General features: G+C 35.9%; 1 protein-coding gene across 1 annotated transcript in view; it reads right to left on the bottom strand.

The window, feature by feature from the left end:
* LOC126456431 (guanylate cyclase 32E-like) overlaps positions 1-18163 on the bottom strand; it is a 566897-nt gene that overhangs the window by 32805 nt on the left and 515929 nt on the right. The window contains exon 22 of the mRNA XM_050092180.1: positions 11673-11784. Coding sequence (XP_049948137.1) covers positions 11673-11784 — 112 coding nt within the window. The remainder of the gene's footprint in view (positions 1-11672; positions 11785-18163) is intronic.

Here is an 18163-nt window from a genome sequence, read left to right as displayed (position 1 = left end):
CAGTAAAAAAAAATTAATGTTTATTCAGTAAGCTGCTACCAGACGAATTCCACTCGTAAGCTGATTGATATGTTGATTTCATTGTAATGATATCTTGTGGTGACAGCGACCCCCCCACCAACAAGGACAACAGTGCTACTTCAAAGCATCAAGATTTCCAGAGATGACCACCAAGAACTTAAAGCTATAGTCTGCAGTACCATCTAAGTTGTACAGGTTACCAAAAGTGCATAATAAAGGTACCCCATTACACATTATAGTCAAAAACCCATGGGTAAGTCCATTATTCCCAGTGGTGGTGAATCTGTTTATGGAATACTTTGAGGAAACAGCAGTGAACCCTACCACTTCCAAAGCAAACTATTTCTACCAGGATGTGGATGACATACTTGTATTATGGTCTCATAGAATGGAGAAGCTCAGTGAGTTTCTTCATCATTTGACCTCACACCACCCTAACATCAAATTCCCACATGAAACTGGAGAAAGAAAGTCTGATGCAATTCTTGGATGTTATGGTGAGGTGGAAGGTAGATGGGTCACTTGGGGTGCCACTATCTTGCTCAGAACAGTGGTGTCTTGAAGATCGTGATCATATGGCATGTACCCACTGACAAAGAGAGCTTGTCCTTTGAACTTCATCATCTATGAGAGGTTTTCCACAGAAATGGCTACTCCACAGCCCAAACTGAACACTATGGCAATCAGTTTCCAACTAGAAGTAAGAAATAGAAGAGGACAAACGTAAGACATTAGCAACATTGGCTAAGCAGGGACTGTCTCTGCAAAGATCAGCAGAAATATAAAGAAATTTAGTGTTGAATAGTGACATACCCAGTCACCAAAACAAGTAGCCTGCTTAGCAGTGCAAAGGACAATTTAGGCTTATAAAAGCCAGGTATATACAACATCCCTTGTGAGTGTAGCACATCATACATTGGTGAAAAAACCAGAACAGTACATGTTCATGTATAGAACACCAACTCCACACTAGGCTGAGACATCCCAGTACATCTGCAGTAGCTGAGCGCCCTCTGGAATATATGCTTTCCATAAAATATGATGAGAGAAAAATCCTTGTGCAGACTCCCAGATTCTGGGACAGAATCATTAAGGATATAACTGAAATCAAACTGGGAAAAACCTGATCAGTAGGAATGCTGGCTACAAAGTCAGCAAGTCACGGGATATCATGCTCAAATCACTGTAGGAGCAATGGAACCTGCACTCAGTGAACAGATTCGTGACCACGAAAATGAAGGTAACGTTTCTTTGGCACCCACTCCATTGGTGGAAAAGACATTAGACACCATTAATCTGACCACAAGTGATCACAGTTGCTGACAAGGACTTGGACATGCACACAGACTTGGGCATGAATGGCACAAAAAAATGCTGGTAAACCTTCTGGGTTGTACGGTCATGGTCCATGAAAATTCTCAATTCCTATCTTTACGTTCAGAGTTGCACTGGACATCGTCAGAGGTGCTCGTGGTTTCATAGTGTCTTGCCAACTCTGAGGATGTCCAGTACAGCCTTGAACAAAACATAAGAACCGGAAAAATTTCATGGAGCATGACCATACAAAGCAGAAGGTTTATGTACAGGCAAGATGTCCAGTCATGAGAGAGTTTGTTGTATGAATGCTGGCTAGACCACAAGGTGTGAGTGGTTGGATCAGGAGTCAGCTATAAAGGGAGGAGCAGCTCTCACTACAGCTGAAATAAAGTTGAAATATATGATCATGTCACGCATTCCTGATATGACTGCTTCTTCTAGCATCTATATGTTAGCAAATATCTCTTATTTCGGGTGCTTAACTGAGTGAGAATGGCTAAACTGTAAATCAGAATGAATCATGGGAAACTCATAACATCATAGCCTTTGTTTGCTGAGTGTGAGCTGTAAAATTATATTTCTATGTGGCTCTCCGCGTGGGGAACACTATACCAGAAACACCAAATACTCAGTTGCAGGATATGATACATAATATGAGGTGTTCAAAAAGTCTCTCCGCAATGCAGTATGATTGTTAGCCATGTGTGCCGTACGATTGTTCGCCTGCCTGGGTTACGCACAACGATACTGCAGTGATATTCTGTACCCATTCATAGGAGAACTTGTGTTAAGTGAAATACTGAACGGCTATTTTCAACAAGATGATGCAACCGTGCATACAGCTCGCATTTCAGTGTCACTGCTTGCTGATATTTTTGGTGATCACATAATTTCAAAGGGGCTTTGGCCTCCATGATAACCTGACCTAACACCACTTGACTTTTTCTTCTGGGGTACAGCAAAAGCAAAGGTCTATAAAAAACCTCCAAAATCCATCAATGAACTGAAAACTGCAATATCCACTTTCACTGCTTCTATTATAGAAGAAATGTTGAAGCTTGTGTTTGGAAACATGATTAGATGAATTGAATTGTATATTCAACAACAAGGGGGACACTTTCAGAGTTTAATGTGAAAATTTGTAAGTAAAAATGAATATTAAATAAATTAATAACTTGTATTTCACTGAGTTTCATTTCGGTATACGGCATACGGCGTGCGGCATATGGCATGTGTAGCTAACAATCATACGGCACTGAGGAGAGACTTTTTGAGCCCCCATATTAAAAGTCTGGGTACTTGATTTACCACTTGAATCCTTTGCATCTTCTCCCAGTGCCAGTGTTACGAAAGCTCACCGATCAGAAGACGTAGGTAGTGCTGCTGTTTAGCTGATCTTAATTTACATTAATTTATTTCTTCATTGTTCTTTCAACACTCACTACAGTCTTCATCCCTCTTGTTTTCTATTAATGTTGTGCATCATCTTTAGACATTACTGACAGTATTTGTGTTCTTTTACCAAAAAAATCCATTATTTATGCTTTATCCCAAAATTACCTTGTATCCCATTGCCATCTCCCAGTGCCTCTATTTTTTGTAGTTTTTTCCTTTAATTTGTTTTGACTTTAGGTCTCATCTTTTGACCACATTTTGCTCAATCATATTCTCATCTTTAACTTGCCAGTTCTACACACCTCATTACTACACTTTGAAATTTTAGTCTCATCTGCCAGTACATTACTCTCATACTTTCTTCCTTGACCATATGTTTCTCCTGATCTTGGCTGTGGAGGAACTCCTCCAACTCCCTGGGACTACTATACCTTACTTGTACCTTTCCTTTTTTTTATTTTTCTTTCTTTTTTACAGGTTCTTGTCTTTCCATTCCTTCTGTACAGGGAAATGTTCCAATATTCAAAAACCTGTTCTTCGCTTGGCAGTTGCTACTCTTTTTCACTTTTTATGTTCTACTGGTTGATAAATAGACAATTCATTTCTGTCTCAAATGTTCTTTAACCTTTGTAATCTATGTGTTGTATCAGCATAGTCACTCAAACATGAGATACTTTGTTTGAATGTGTGAGTGTCACTAGTCTCTTATGTAGTAAATTCTGTTTATTAGGTTCTACATCAGGTTCTCTGTATGGCAATGGACAAGATGATTAAAAAAATAATAAGTTAAAGTGCTACCTTCAAATCATCTGAAATTGCCAAACTAACTGCTTTGGAAACAGTGAATTGGCTGTTTTAATTGTAAAGTGCTAATCAATTGCTAATCTACATTTCCACCTATATGTACATATCTGGTGTTCAATCTGCAGTTAAAATGTTTTTACCAGTTGTATTCAACTTGTTTTCTGTTCTCGTTAAAACAGTATTCAATCTGCATTTAAAGCATTTTTACCTCCTATATTCAACTTGTTTTCTATTATCATTTTAAAAAACCACAAGAAAAATAACAGTTCCTCGGTGTCTACTTACATACTCTCAGTATTTTAACTTTTATCAGTAGTTTTCTTAGGCTGAAGAAGGAAAGAAAGTAACTGCAGAAACACTAGTAAATAACAGACTTAAAGTTTTATCAGTAAGTTTATGTGAGGATAGTTGTCTTTCTAATAGAGCCTCTTCAGATGATTCATCTACTGCCACCTATAATGTCCATAATGAATTCTGCATTGTCTTTGACTCTGCTATATTGTCTGAAGTGAAATGAAATGAAATGTTAGCATTGCATGTTTGGCCAGGATACCCCCATCTGGGGTATTCAGGGACATGATGCAAGTCTTTTGGGTTGATGCTGCTTCAGTGACTTGTGCATCAATGATGAAGAGAACAACACAACACCCAGTCCCCAAACAGATTACATTTCCAACCCCCCCCCCCCCCCCCCCCTCTTTGCCCGGGGATTCAACAACCTGGGCACCCCCTGTATGGCACTCAGACATGCTGACTATTCAGCTATGGAGGTGGACATTGTTTGAAGTTACCCAATCAGACAGAGACCCTAAATTCTCAAATGCTACTCAGAAATGGATTGTACAAGCATTTACTAAGAAATTGCTTTAACAGGTTAACTACACTTACCCAAAATTCTTCCAATGAATCAGTATCTGCCATACACTTTCCCTAAAATTAATATATGGCCATCCTACTTCATATCATCTCAAACATCTATTTTGAGTTATTTATATGTCCATGGTATGTAACTGATGCTGTAATAGAGCAAGCAGAGTTTGTAAACCATGATATAAAATTCAAATTGCATTATGTATGTTCATCATTAGTTACCAGCCACTGTGGCAAAGCAGATATTTTTGTGTGGCAAGAATTCAGTGCTTGCAATATGACTAATTCACAACTTATTATGAGAAGTTTTAACCCCAACAATTTTAGTGGGAAACTTTTGCAAAACACTATGGCTCTATGTGCTCTGTTTACATCCGAAATTTCATTTAACACTATGAAGGTATTAATTGCCCACTCCGTTTTCAGTGACTGCTCCATGCTTTCATAACCTACATGTAACAGGAAAACAGATTTCCCTATGAAAACACAGCAAATATATGGACATTAACAAACACATGAATTGTGGCAGACAATGGACAGGACGAATCTGCACGGAACAAAATGAAATGACAGGATTTAATTATAGATCTGCTTTCAAATATTACAAGTGAGTTTAGTGTGCTGAATACTAATATAGAGAGCATCTATTAGTGGGGTGGCATCTTTTTTTCTTGTGTATCATGTAAACCATTTACTTCTTGTGCATCACTTACTTATGTGAAATCCTTCAGCTTAATCACATTGCCAGCAGAGGAAGAGAGTAGGTCTATGAAACAACATTCTGAATATTGTTATAATCATTGTATGTGTCTGCTTGTAATTACATTTAAACTTTCTAGTAATGCAGTAATAAGTTACATAATGTACAATATGTTATAGTTCATACAACATAAGACACTGGTAAAATAATAGGGTGTAGAGATAAGTACAAGTTTTATTTAGATTTTCATCAGTCAGACTAACTGCATTATCACTTTTTCAAAGGTTAACATGTTGCAAAAACAGTCAGGTATATTTTTTTTCCAGTATCTTGCAAGATGGTTCAATAAGTTGTATTAACTACTACTTATTGTTTGTTTTTCTTCCATTTTTTCTGACAGCTGACAATCAATCAAGAGAAGAACTCAAGAGATGACTAATTGAATATAATGCAAACCAATTGTTGTAACATGATGAATCTCTTCAGAAGAGTTGTAATTTTATTATGAATGTAAGAGCTATCCATCAAATACATTAATGATTAGTACTAAATCATGTAAAGAGAAGCAAAGCCTGGATGTTGCCAAACTGCATGCTGGTCTTGGCAACAAAGACTTGTGAACTACATAGGGAAAAAATATATTTTCATGCACCAACATGGCTTCAAAGAAAATAAATCGACACAAACTGCTCCTTTTGCCTTTGTAGCCCTAATAGAAGTAGCCCAAATATAATCTGAAAAGTACTTCGCCATTAAAAATCATTTGGTGTTATAGATCACACCACCCTGTTGAGTAAACGGGAACATTTGGGAGTTAGGCAACCACCTATCAGTGAAAGAAACTTGTTTCTGTAGACCAGAAAACAGGTAACTCAGTAGTATAGCTCCCAGTTATTTTGAAGAATAAAATCTAAAACATAGTGTCCTACAAAGCTCCACTTTAGAAATTCTTCCTACTTTTTACAAATTATTTATACCCAGTCAGCTCCTATCATAAATATATTAAATTTACATATGGCAGCAATGTACTGATCAAATATAGATGTTGCCTATTGAAGATTTCCAGGGTGAAATTCACAAGTGCAGCTCACACACTGAAAAATGCTTTTTTGCAAATAACCTTATACTAAATACACAAAAACTCTTTCAGTCTCTTGCTCAATACAGAACATACACACAGTAGCACCAACTATTTAGTAAAACACTTTAAAATGCACAACTCACAAAATATCTTTGAATATGAATTCAAGATGATCTAAGATGCAACAAGCATGCACAACAAATAAGTAAATCAAATTTCATTTGTTGTTACAGTGTGCAAAAAAAAAAAAAAAATTGTAAAAAAGCATGCTTTACTCAAGAAGAGTCATTGCTGCAATATAGTATTATCTTCTGGGGACACTCAAGCACCAGTAAATTATAAGAATCATGGAATCTGTAATGTCACAAATCTCTTGCTAACCTATTTTTAGTAAATTAAAAATTCTTTATTTCAATGAAAGGCAGACGAATAAGACAGAAAACTTTGCTAGCTTTTCAATGACTCCTTTTTCAAACTGAGTACACACACATACACACCCACACACCCACATATAGCACCCAAATGGAATCAATAGCTCAGCTATACCCAGAAGCACATCATCAAAGAAAAATTTTGTTTCCTTCAATACAAGGAAAAAGCAGGATATGTTCATTCATCACACACACCTAACACTGAGACAAAATGTATCTCTGGAAAAAAGAAAAAGGTTGTTTCGTTAAGAGTTACAAAAACAGATACAGAATAATATAAAACATCTGTCAAAAATTACTCTGCTGAAATGTTTCTATATTGTATAAGAATTACTTGCAACATGAAGGTAAAATTTAAATTTTACATGACTTAAGCTTAAACAGAAATAGAATATTTTAAAACAAAATAAAAACAGAAAAATATTTTGTTAATATAACATAAATATGAAATTACTGTGTGATGTTAATGTGTGAAATGTATGAACTGCACTGTTGAACTGTATGAGAACTTCATATGTTGCTAAAAATGTAGTGTATTATAATTTTTGTTTGCTTTCCCTCTTTATTTGATCATATCATGCCATGTCACCACAGTAATCCACATCACATTTATCACCATATCATTTTGTATTATCCATAATATCACAATGTTGACTTGTCCTATATTGTACCGTACCTCTTATCTGCACATTATTTATGGAATAATAAAATACAGTTACAATCATCTTATCAGCCACACAAACGAAATAAATTCTCACAATGCCTTCCAGACTTTATCATGTTTCCTGTACATACATTCACACATTAATCCTTGTTCCATAGATAGTGAATATGACATTTCGTAATGATGTGGAACATGTCACTTTAACACAAGTTGTCTTTTTCTTTTTTCTTTTTATTTTTTTACAGTTACTACTTCATACCTAAGAATTCATCTATTGAGTAGAAGGAGTTGTCATTCAGAAATTCTTTTAATTTGCTTTTAAATGTTGGTTGGCTATCTGTCAGACTTTTTATACTATTTGGCAAATGACCAAAGATTTTTGTGGCAGCATAACTCATCCCTTTCTGTACCAAAGTGTGATTTAATCCAGAATAGTGAATATCATCCTTTCTTCTAGTGTTGTAGCTATGCAATTTACTGTAATTTTTGATTTGGGATGGGTTATTAATGACAAATTTCATAAGTGAATACAAGTATTGTGAAGTACTGTGAATATCCCAACTTCCTTAAATAAATGTCTGCAAGGTGATCTTGGGTGGTCTCCAGCTATTATTCTGATTACACACTTTTGTGCAATGAATACTTTCTCTCTTAATGACGAATTGCCCCAAAATATGATGCCATATGAAAGCAGTGAATGAAAATAGGCGTAGTAGGCTAATTTACTGATATGTTTATCACCAAAATTTTCAATAACCCTAACAGCATAAGTAGCTGAACCTAAGCGTTCCAGCAGATCATCAATGTGTTTTTTCCAATTCAATATCTCATCAATGCACACACCCAGAAATGTTGAGTATTCTGCCTTAGCAACAGACTTCCATTCATGGTCTATATTTATCAATGGTGTTATGCCATTTACTGTACAGAACTGTATAAACAATGTTTTGTCAAAATTAGTGAGAGTCCATTTGCAGAGAACCACTTAATAATTTTCTGAAAGGCATTGTTTACAATTTCCTCAGCTGATTCTTGCTTCTTGGATGTAATTACTATACTCGTATCACAAGCAAAGAGAACTAGCTTTGCATCTTCATAAATATAGAGTGGCAAGTTGTTAATATAAATTAAGAACAATAAGGGACTCAAGACTGAACCCTGTAGGACACCATTCTTGATACCTCCCCAATTAGAGGACTCTTTTGGTTTTTGCAGACTATCTGGACTGTTCATTTCACCCTTCTGCATTCTTCCAGTTAAGTATGAATTACACCATTTGTGCACTGTCCCACTCATACCACAATACTTAATCTTATCTATAAGACTTTCACGATTCTCACAATCAAAAGCCTTTGAGAGATCACAAAATATCCCACTGGGTGATGTTCAGTTATTTAATGCATTTCATATTTGATCAGTGAAAGCATATATAGCATTTTCTGTTGCAAAGCCTTTCTAAAAACCAAATTGACTTTTTGTTAGTACTTCATTTTTACAAACATGTGATGCTACTCTTGAATACATTACTTTTTCAAGAATTTTGGATAAATCTGTCAGAAGTGAGACTGGGTAGTAGTTGTTAGCACCAGATCTATCCCCTTTTTATACAATAGTCTAACAATATCATATTTGAGTTTATCTGGAAAAATGCCCTGTTTCAATGAGCTACTACATTTGTGGCTGAGAATCCTACTTATTTGTTGGGAACAAGCTTTTAGTTCTCTGTGGGAAGTGCCATCAATTCCATGTGAGCTTTTACTTTTGAGTGAATTTATTATTTTCCTAATTTCAGTAGGAGAGGTGGGTTGAATTTCAATTTTATCAAATTGCGTAGGTACTACCTCTTCCATATACTGCCTTGAATTTTCTAATGAATAACTGGATCCTATTTTCTCTACAACACTTAAAAATGGTTATTAAAAATGTTTTCTACTTCTGACTTCTTGTTAACAAACTTTTCATTGTGTTTGACAGAAATAAAGATTTCCTGTGCTCTCAGTTGCCCTGTTTCCCTTTTCAAATTATTCCAAATTGTTTTAATTTTATTGTCAGATGTGCTAATCTCAGACATAATGCACTTACTTCTCGACTTTTTAGTAACTTTTTTTAATATAGTGCAGTAGTTTTTATAATGTTTCACTGTTTTGGGATCATTACTCTTCCTAGCTATAAGATACATTTTCCATTTCTGTTTACAAAATATTTTTATCCCTTTAGTAAGCCATGGCTTTTTAGATGGTTTCTTGCAATTATATTTCACTGTTTTCTTAGGGGAAACTGTTTTCAAATATACTCACAAACATGTCATGAAATATGTTAAATTTTATATTAGCATCATGTTCACTGTACACCTCATCCCAGTCTAACTGTTGCAAGCTTTCCCTAAAATTTTGAATAGTTAAATCATTAATGGGACACACTATTTTGGAGGACTGTTTTGCATTACTTTATGGAGCTATATCATATACTGTAACTAGCTGTGCATCATGATCAGACAAACCATTCTTAACAGGAAAAGTTTTTATTTGATTAAATTTATCTGTGTCTATGAAAATGTTATCTATCGGTGTGCTGCTTTTCTGTACCACCCAAGTAGGAAAATCAATAAATGATGCCAATTTAAAAAAAAAGTGATACTTCAAGGGCAAGCTTTCTATCAGACTCTTTCAGAAAATCTATGTTGAAATCCCCACAAACAATAATTTGTTTTCCTTTGTCTGACAGGTAGCACAACAAAGAATCCTAGTTTTTCAAAAATAGCTGAAAATTTCCAGTGGTGACCTATACAAGGCTACAGTGCCATTATTTAGTTTATGCTCATGTGCAAATGCTTCTATACATTGCTCTACACAAAATTTTTTAGTTTCCAAATTTTTCACACTATGACTGATTTTTAACATATATGGCAACTCCTCCTCCCTCCATAGTGTCTCTACTTACCTGTGCTGAAAGCTCATATCCACCTACATTTACCATTTCCATACCTGTGACTATATGATGTTCAGACAGCCATAGTACCATCTGTTCCACCCTCAGTTTCTAAATCTTCTAAACAAATGAGAAGTTCATCTTCTTTGTTTTTTAGTCCCCTGATATTCTGATGCTATATATTAACATTATTTCTCACTGTGCTTTTATGTGAATCTTGTGACCTACTAACATTATTTTTCACTGTACTGTTATGAGAATCTTGTAATATCTTCACAGCTCTAGTACCTGCCTGTCTGAACTTCTCATTAAGCTTAATTTCAATCAATGTAGGATGACTGGACACTGATCTTAGCCTAAAAAAGTATTCCCATGAGTTTCAGTGCCCCCTTAAAGATTTTGCTATCATCCCAAAAAGTTTACCCTTCCATTTCCTATTGAGATGCAGGCCATGTCTTGTGAAGTCCCACCTACCAATACCACCAACAGGAACCAAACCTATGCCTGACAGAGTAGCCACCTGAAGCAACTGATCTAGCTCCCTATTGACCCTCCTGACAGATGTGTTCAGTTGGGACCGGTCATACTGCATGAAAGCAAGAACCAAGCCAACATTTGTATGGTTTGTTGCATATGCTATTTTTACCAAGTCACACTCAATATTGTAGCTCTGATACCAATCAATACTGTTTCCTGCTCCAGCCACTACCACAATATGATCCTGCTTTGTGAAACCTTTGCACAATGATCCTACATCCTCTATCACTTGGCTAAGACATGCACTGAGCTTGAAAATACTTGTGATCTGGTATCCGTCACCTAATTTTTCCTGCAAGATCTGACCCACACCTCTTCCATGGCTACTACCTAACACTGTACTGATGCTAAACTCAAGAAAGCTGATTTACATCTTGTAAATTTCAAAATATTTGAGAAGTGAAAGTTAAAAGTTCTCCAACATTCAGCTCAATTTGTCACGCAAATAATTATGATCATATACACAGTTAAAATAATCAGCAAACTTTAAATGGTTCCATAAATTGGTAATATTTATTACCAGACACACAGATGCAACTTGTACTGATGTTCAGAGCCTAAGGAATTATCAGCTTTTAGTATTTTAGTTACATATTTGCCGAATAGCTTTACTCTTACATACCTATTGCATTTGCTGTTTATTGTTTCATGCAGAATGTTATTATTGCCTTTTTATATTTACTAGTTGAAGTTACACTTGATGTTTGTCTCTTCTGACCTTATCTTTCCAATATTTTCACAACATGCTGAGGGAGCATAAAATTACTTGGGAAAGAATAACTAGAACTTACATATGTATTTTTGAATCCTGCCATTTATTACCAGACACACAGATGTAACTGGTACTGACATTCGGAGCCCAAGATACTACTACAAGCTTTTAATGTTTTAGTTACCTATTTGCTGAATAGCTTAACAACTTACTGTCTGAACTGATGCTGCTGTATGAGGAACCATGTGTTTCATCAAGTATATGTGACATTTGCCATGCAGGTTCCTTGCCAAGCAACCAGTATGTCCTCATCTCTCCTTTTCCCTTGAAACAAGCAGAAACTCGTTTTAAAGTGCAAGTAAGCATTATGATAATGACTGAATGATATTTAAAAAAATGCCAGCCCTTAGGAATAGTTTCAAGAATGGACTTTTATAAGTACAGTTTACAGGCACAAATTGCTCTTACAGTGTGAATAAACATTGTGATAAAGAAGGAGTGATACAAAATATGCCAACACTTAAGAGTTGTTTCATGAATGGACTTATACAATGAGTACAGCTTATAAGCATATACCACAGCTGCAGCTATATACATTCAATCTGGGTAGTGCCAATTGGGTTGATTACTTTTTTGGTTATTTTTCTTAAAACTACAGGTTATTATCAACAGTTAGAAGATTAGTGAAGATTTTTCCATTATTATTAAGTAATTTAATAAATAAAATTACCCTTCCAATACAGTAATAACTTAGTGTGTCTCAGTGGTTTGGTACAAGTCTTACAATTGGATGCCACTTAGGTGACTTGCATGGCCCTAAGATATGCCCGTTACCTAACCAGGACAGAGGACCTACAGTTTACTGTGGACTCTGAACCACGTGTAATTCCTGGCAACTCCTCACATTGTTGAGGGATGGAGGCTAGGTTAAAACAAAAACTGAAAAATCCTTGGTCTGACTGGAATTCAATCATGTGACCTCTTGGTTTCCAGACAAGCACTTAACTGCTAGACCACCAGGCGTAACTGCCTTCCAATGATTCCATATCCTTGAACAAAAATCGCTGAAGATTAATTTTATTTCTTATACTACTTCATAATATAAGGAATTCACATACCCTCTATTATCTTAATTAAATATGGACCAATATTTTTAAAAAAAGAAAAAATCATGCCCAGCAGTAAGTCAACTAGAACTGCACAATTTTCTCATGTGCAAATAATCTGTTGCAAAAATAATCTTGGAGCAGTTCAATAACCAGCAAAGGCATGACATTTCAACAGGTGAATGTTGATTGCGCAATGATTTGTTAGACTTAATGACAGCATGAGCAGCAGCACACTGCAGTGTGGTCTCAGCTTTCTGAGACTGCAGATGTGTGTGCAAGTTGTGTTTATGTGAGTGTATGTGTGTGTATGTGTGTCTACTGCTGACAAAGGCCTTAATAGCCGAAAGCTTCATTGGGGGGGGGGGGGGGATCTTTTTATTGTGCCTATTGCGACTCAGAATCTCCGCTATATGGTGAGTAGCAACTTTCCTTTTCTGGTATTGTTACATTCCATCCCGGATTTTCCATTGTTGGATCTTTTCTGTTTTGCGTAGTTTGTCTCCAATAAAATAGTTTAAATCCAATTTATGTGAGATGAATTTGTGTATTTTAAAATTTTAATTCCAGTTTTACACTTCTCCATTATATTAGTGTGGTGTTAGACTCATGAGAATGATTTGATGCAGCTCTCTGCACTATTATATCATATGTCAGCCTCTTCATCTCTGACTAACTACTGCAACCTATATCCATTTGAAGTATTCACCCCTTGCTCTCCCTCTACAATTGCCCCCCCCCTCCCCCCCCCCATACACACACAAACATTTCCATCCACTACCGAAATTGATGATTCCTTCATGCTCTGGGATGCATCCTACCAGCCATTCCTTTCTGTTAGTCAAATTGTGGTGTAAATTTGCTTTTCCCCAATTTGATTTAGAACCTCCTCATTAGTTGCTCTATCTACCCATCTAATCGTCAGCATTCTTCTGTAGCACCACATCTTGAAAGCATCTATTCTCTTCTTGTCTGAAGTGGTTATTAACAATATAAACATAATTGAATGTTATATTTTTGCTTGTATGTTTTAACATATACAAAAAGCTTATATAGAAGCTTCTGGTATTTATGGATGACAGTTTCACATATACTCTATGCAGGATGTCAAGAATCTTGGTCCAAGTACCTCTCTATGTGACTCATCTCTGAATTTTGAAACAAAACAAAAACAAACATTAATTTAAAAATGATCCATTATATTTTGGTACTGCAGTAGTGCAAATCATATCCTACTGTCAAAATGTTTCTCCACTTGCCATTAGCAACAAGACTTCTGAGAAAGTATTTAACATGGCTACATTGAAAGATGGGCAGTACAATTTAAGTTTATAACAAAAACCACTTCCAAGGAAGTCAAATGGTAAAGTATTAGTACTATGTTTTCTGCACATATAACCTTTATACTCTGTTAAAATATGGGTCTCTACAATCATGTTGACATATGTGGATGCAAATTGACAGTTCACTAACAAACCATTTGCCTATTGTGAAATGTTATTCAAATCAGGAGTGACCAAATCAGTGGGTTAGATGTGATACTTCCACTTTGTGGCTGGTAAAGTCTTCTGATTTCAATCCCATGTGTTTCCTTCTATGAGGTAACCTAAAAACTTGAAACAACCATTCATCATGTGTAAACTGACAGTTCTCCTTCATGCAGTTATCGCTTCTGTTTATGCTGAAATGTTGCAAAATGTTCACACTCATATGATTCAGCAGCCAGAAACATATAATGTCACCAAGGAAAACAGTTTTTAACACTGGTTGTAAATTCACGCAAATATATCATTTTTTCTTTTCTTTTCCTTTCTTTTTCTTCCTTTTAAATTCATAATGAGCTACGTTGAGTGTTGTGCTTCTATCTGTATTGTACTCTGTAACTGAACATAACAAATAAAATGTGATGTACTGCTAGCTAAATTACCACAGATAAATCTTTCTTATGTATTACTGCCAAATCTCACAATGAAAAACATTTTAAAAATTTGTATTCAAACTGAAAGGGACTGAACTCAAAAAATTTGAAAGCTGCTACTACAATGTTACCAATCAGCTACAACGGTGAGTTGCTGAGAGCATTTGTGACAACCAAGATAAAAGCAAATCATACTCTCCACCAAGGTGTAGTAGTCATTTGCATGCTTTATCAGTTCTTTTCTTCAAAATGGAGGACTGTACAAAATTTTGACACAGAGTGTCTTCATTTTATAATATACAACTATACTGCAGGGTGAAGAGTTTTGATGTAAATTTCTGGAAACTGTGTTTAATTTTTTATTTGTTAATTGTACATGGTTGTAATTGTTTTCAGGACTAATTTCAAACATTTTCTCTTGAGTTCTGCAATTCACTGCAGAAGATTGAAGCATATCTGCACTCAAGGCAAATAGTTTTTTTTCTGTATCTCCTAGTAATTTCCAACGGGCAATTCTCCACTGTTCACTGAACAAGGCTGCTACATTAAAATTACATGTCTCACTCATCTGGTAAAATAAATGGATTGCAAACTTCCTTTTCTCACATCTATTTAGTTTACTAAAAGTTCTCCAAGCCATTTGTATTTTCCATTTATTTCTTCTTCCATCCATCCAGTAAGCTACAATTGTCCAAATACAAAAACTCTTGAATTTATTATACCAATTAATTGTCAATTTGTACTGTTTCCTATTTCATTTGGCCACTGTACATGGTTATAACAGTTTTTCAGGTCTGATTTTAAACTTGCTCTTTTAGGTTCTTCCATTCATTGCTGAGGGCTGAAGTGTATTTGCAGGTAAACAGTGCAATGCCATCAGCAAAACAAAGGTGTAACCTCTCAAGGGATTTGTTAATGGTGTGGCTTTGAGATATGCAAAATATTACAACAACTGATCTCGTCAACTTCTTCAGATACTATGAGTCACTTGTTACATGTAACGTTTGGTTAGACTGCAACCAGACTATGTTCCATTAACACATATTCCTTCTTTATCTTCACAGAACGTGGCAATTCACAAATTAAAAGTAATAGTTTTTCAGGAAACTTCACAAGTACCAACAGTTATAAACTCTGTGGTCACAACCCTCCCTCTGAAAAAATCTTAACTTCTCAGTTTATGAACACCAGGCTCCGCAAATGCAGCATGTATCCTGCTTGATGCAGAGAAAGCTGGAATCTCCCATCTTCTCTAGTTACCACCCCTACTACCACTTACTATTTTTTTCTTCTATCTTCTGTCTCTAAGTGATATTTAGTTCTGATTTTATGTAACATGCATATGTGATGCTGGCATAAATCTATCTATTTCTTATTTAGATTAGATTTCATTCTCAGATTACCTGATTGCAAAAATATAATAGTTTTGTTTTAAAACATGCCTAATTAAAATTTCTGTTACAGTAGATAAAGCTGAAAACATTTTGAGTTAATATATAGAGTTGATAATGAAGACACCACTCATTATAAGGATTGGCATTTTGTATTTTCAGTAACAAAGCTAAAATTCTGTAAAGTTAAGTAACTTAAATAGTTTTTAAGTTCAGAAATAGTCACATTGTGCCTTTGTGCTTTTTAGGCTCCAACAGTTGCCATTATACTTCTGTTAACCTAATTTTTATGTGCAACATGGAACATGTCAATTAATTAAGCCATTAATTGAGTTTTGCATAATTTATCATAATTTTCAATATGGCATTTGTACTTATAAATATGAACTTATACATACAATTTCACAGTGTGGGCGTATGTAATAGTTTCATCAACTTCTCTAATTTCCTAGATCATCATATATTTCATAAACAAATTTAATGTAAAAAAAACACCAAGCACCAAAATCAAACACAGCAATTTTCAAATGATTATGTACTTTCTGCAATTACAGCAAGCTTGTGACAATCATTTTCATGATCAACATGCATGGACAATACAAGCATTTTAACAACTGTATGCATTTTACCATCTGTGTACATTTTATCAACTTTTTGCATTTTATGAACTGGATTTTTATCAATGTGGATGCCTTTTATGCTTTGACTTCGTGTAATGTAACGTGGCAATTTTATAACAAGTTCCATAAAATCAGATGATGGCAGCATAAGACTGCTGAAACTGGTCTTCTTGGAACAATAACAGTGTCCAAACTATGATCATGGTGTAAGAAGTGTGTTCATTTTCAAACATACCGATCATCTCACAGCAAAGCACATGTACTTTACAGAATCTATCCATTCCTGTTGATACTGTTTCTTTGAAATTAAGTTGCATCTGGTCTGTGTTTGCACAGCTAGTTCAGAAGGAATGGAGGCTGTCTCTTCGGAAGGCATCAAGTGAATAAACAGATGTACTTTGCATTTATTTTTTGTGCATTTGGGTATTATTCTAGTAACCTGAATCAAGTGAGAGAGGAGCACACAGGCTGATGGCATCAACAGGGAATTGCAGGTACAACACAGAAACACACAGCAGGGGTGACTGACAGCACAGACCACATGACAAAATACCAAGTCCAGAGAGAAAAACCAAATCAGATACCAAGATGTAGCAAATATCAGTGATCAAAACAACAATGAGATGACAATGATCACAGAAGTTGTCAGAACATAACTGCAGTCTCAGCCCCTGTGCTGCTGGCTTTATTGGGCCACCGTGAGTGCCGATAGGCTGCCGCGATGTGTGTGGCTCCCTCATAGTACTGTGGTGGAGGTAGCAGCACTCACAGATTGTGACAGTGTTGCCTAGCAGCTGTCATCTACATCCATGTCTTTTGGCAGGCTGTCCAAATTGTAGAACTGGGATACCAGAGTTATAGTATTCATCTTTGCTACAACAACCTTGTGGTGTATGTATGGTTGGGGAAGACCAGACAGCGTGGTCATCGGTCTCATCGGAGTAGGGAAGGATGGGGAAGGAAGTCGGCCGTGCCCTTTCAGAGGAACCATCCCGGCATTTGCCTGGAATGATTTAGGGAAATCACGGAAAACCTAAATCAGGATGGCCGGACGCGGGATTGAACCGTCGTCCTTCCGAATGCGAGTCCAGTGTCTAACCACTGCGCCACCTCGCTCGGTAACAACCTTGTGGTCATTAATCCCTGTACCCATCACAATAGTTGCCACCTGCTCCAGATTATTTGTTGCTAAGAGATTGAGTATGTCTTTGCAACCATTTACAATTGTAGTGCTTCAAGAATTTCTGCCTAAATTCTAGAACCACTTGGCCTTCCTCCGCTTTGAACACATGATATTTTAAACAGAAGTGGGAGAGAGATGAATCCGACCTACTGCGCATTGCATGTCTGTGTGTGTAGGTCTAAAAATGGTCACGAGCAAAATGTGGATGCGGTGGCTGACAAGTACCTGCTGTACAATACATAGAGCTTCAGTGTATGTGTAGCGAAGAACAAGGAGTGTTTATGTATTATTCTTGCTTTTAGTGACCATGATGATTGTTAGGGACAAATGAAGAAATGAGATTAGACTTTTAAGTAATTCATGTGTTGGACTTGCTAGAAGCAAGACATGTTCATAAATTACGAGTGGTTCTTAAACCAACTCACTAATGAATGTTAGTTTAATGCATTTCTAAAGCTCAAAATACGAGTGAAATATGAGACGAC

The sequence above is a fragment of the Schistocerca serialis genome, chromosome 2, assembly GCF_023864345.2.
Source record: "Schistocerca serialis cubense isolate TAMUIC-IGC-003099 chromosome 2, iqSchSeri2.2, whole genome shotgun sequence".
NCBI classification, from domain to species: Eukaryota; Metazoa; Arthropoda; class Insecta; order Orthoptera; family Acrididae; genus Schistocerca; species Schistocerca serialis.
Note: the sequence above shows the minus strand (reverse complement) of the source record. Positions and strands in the feature narration are given on the sequence as shown.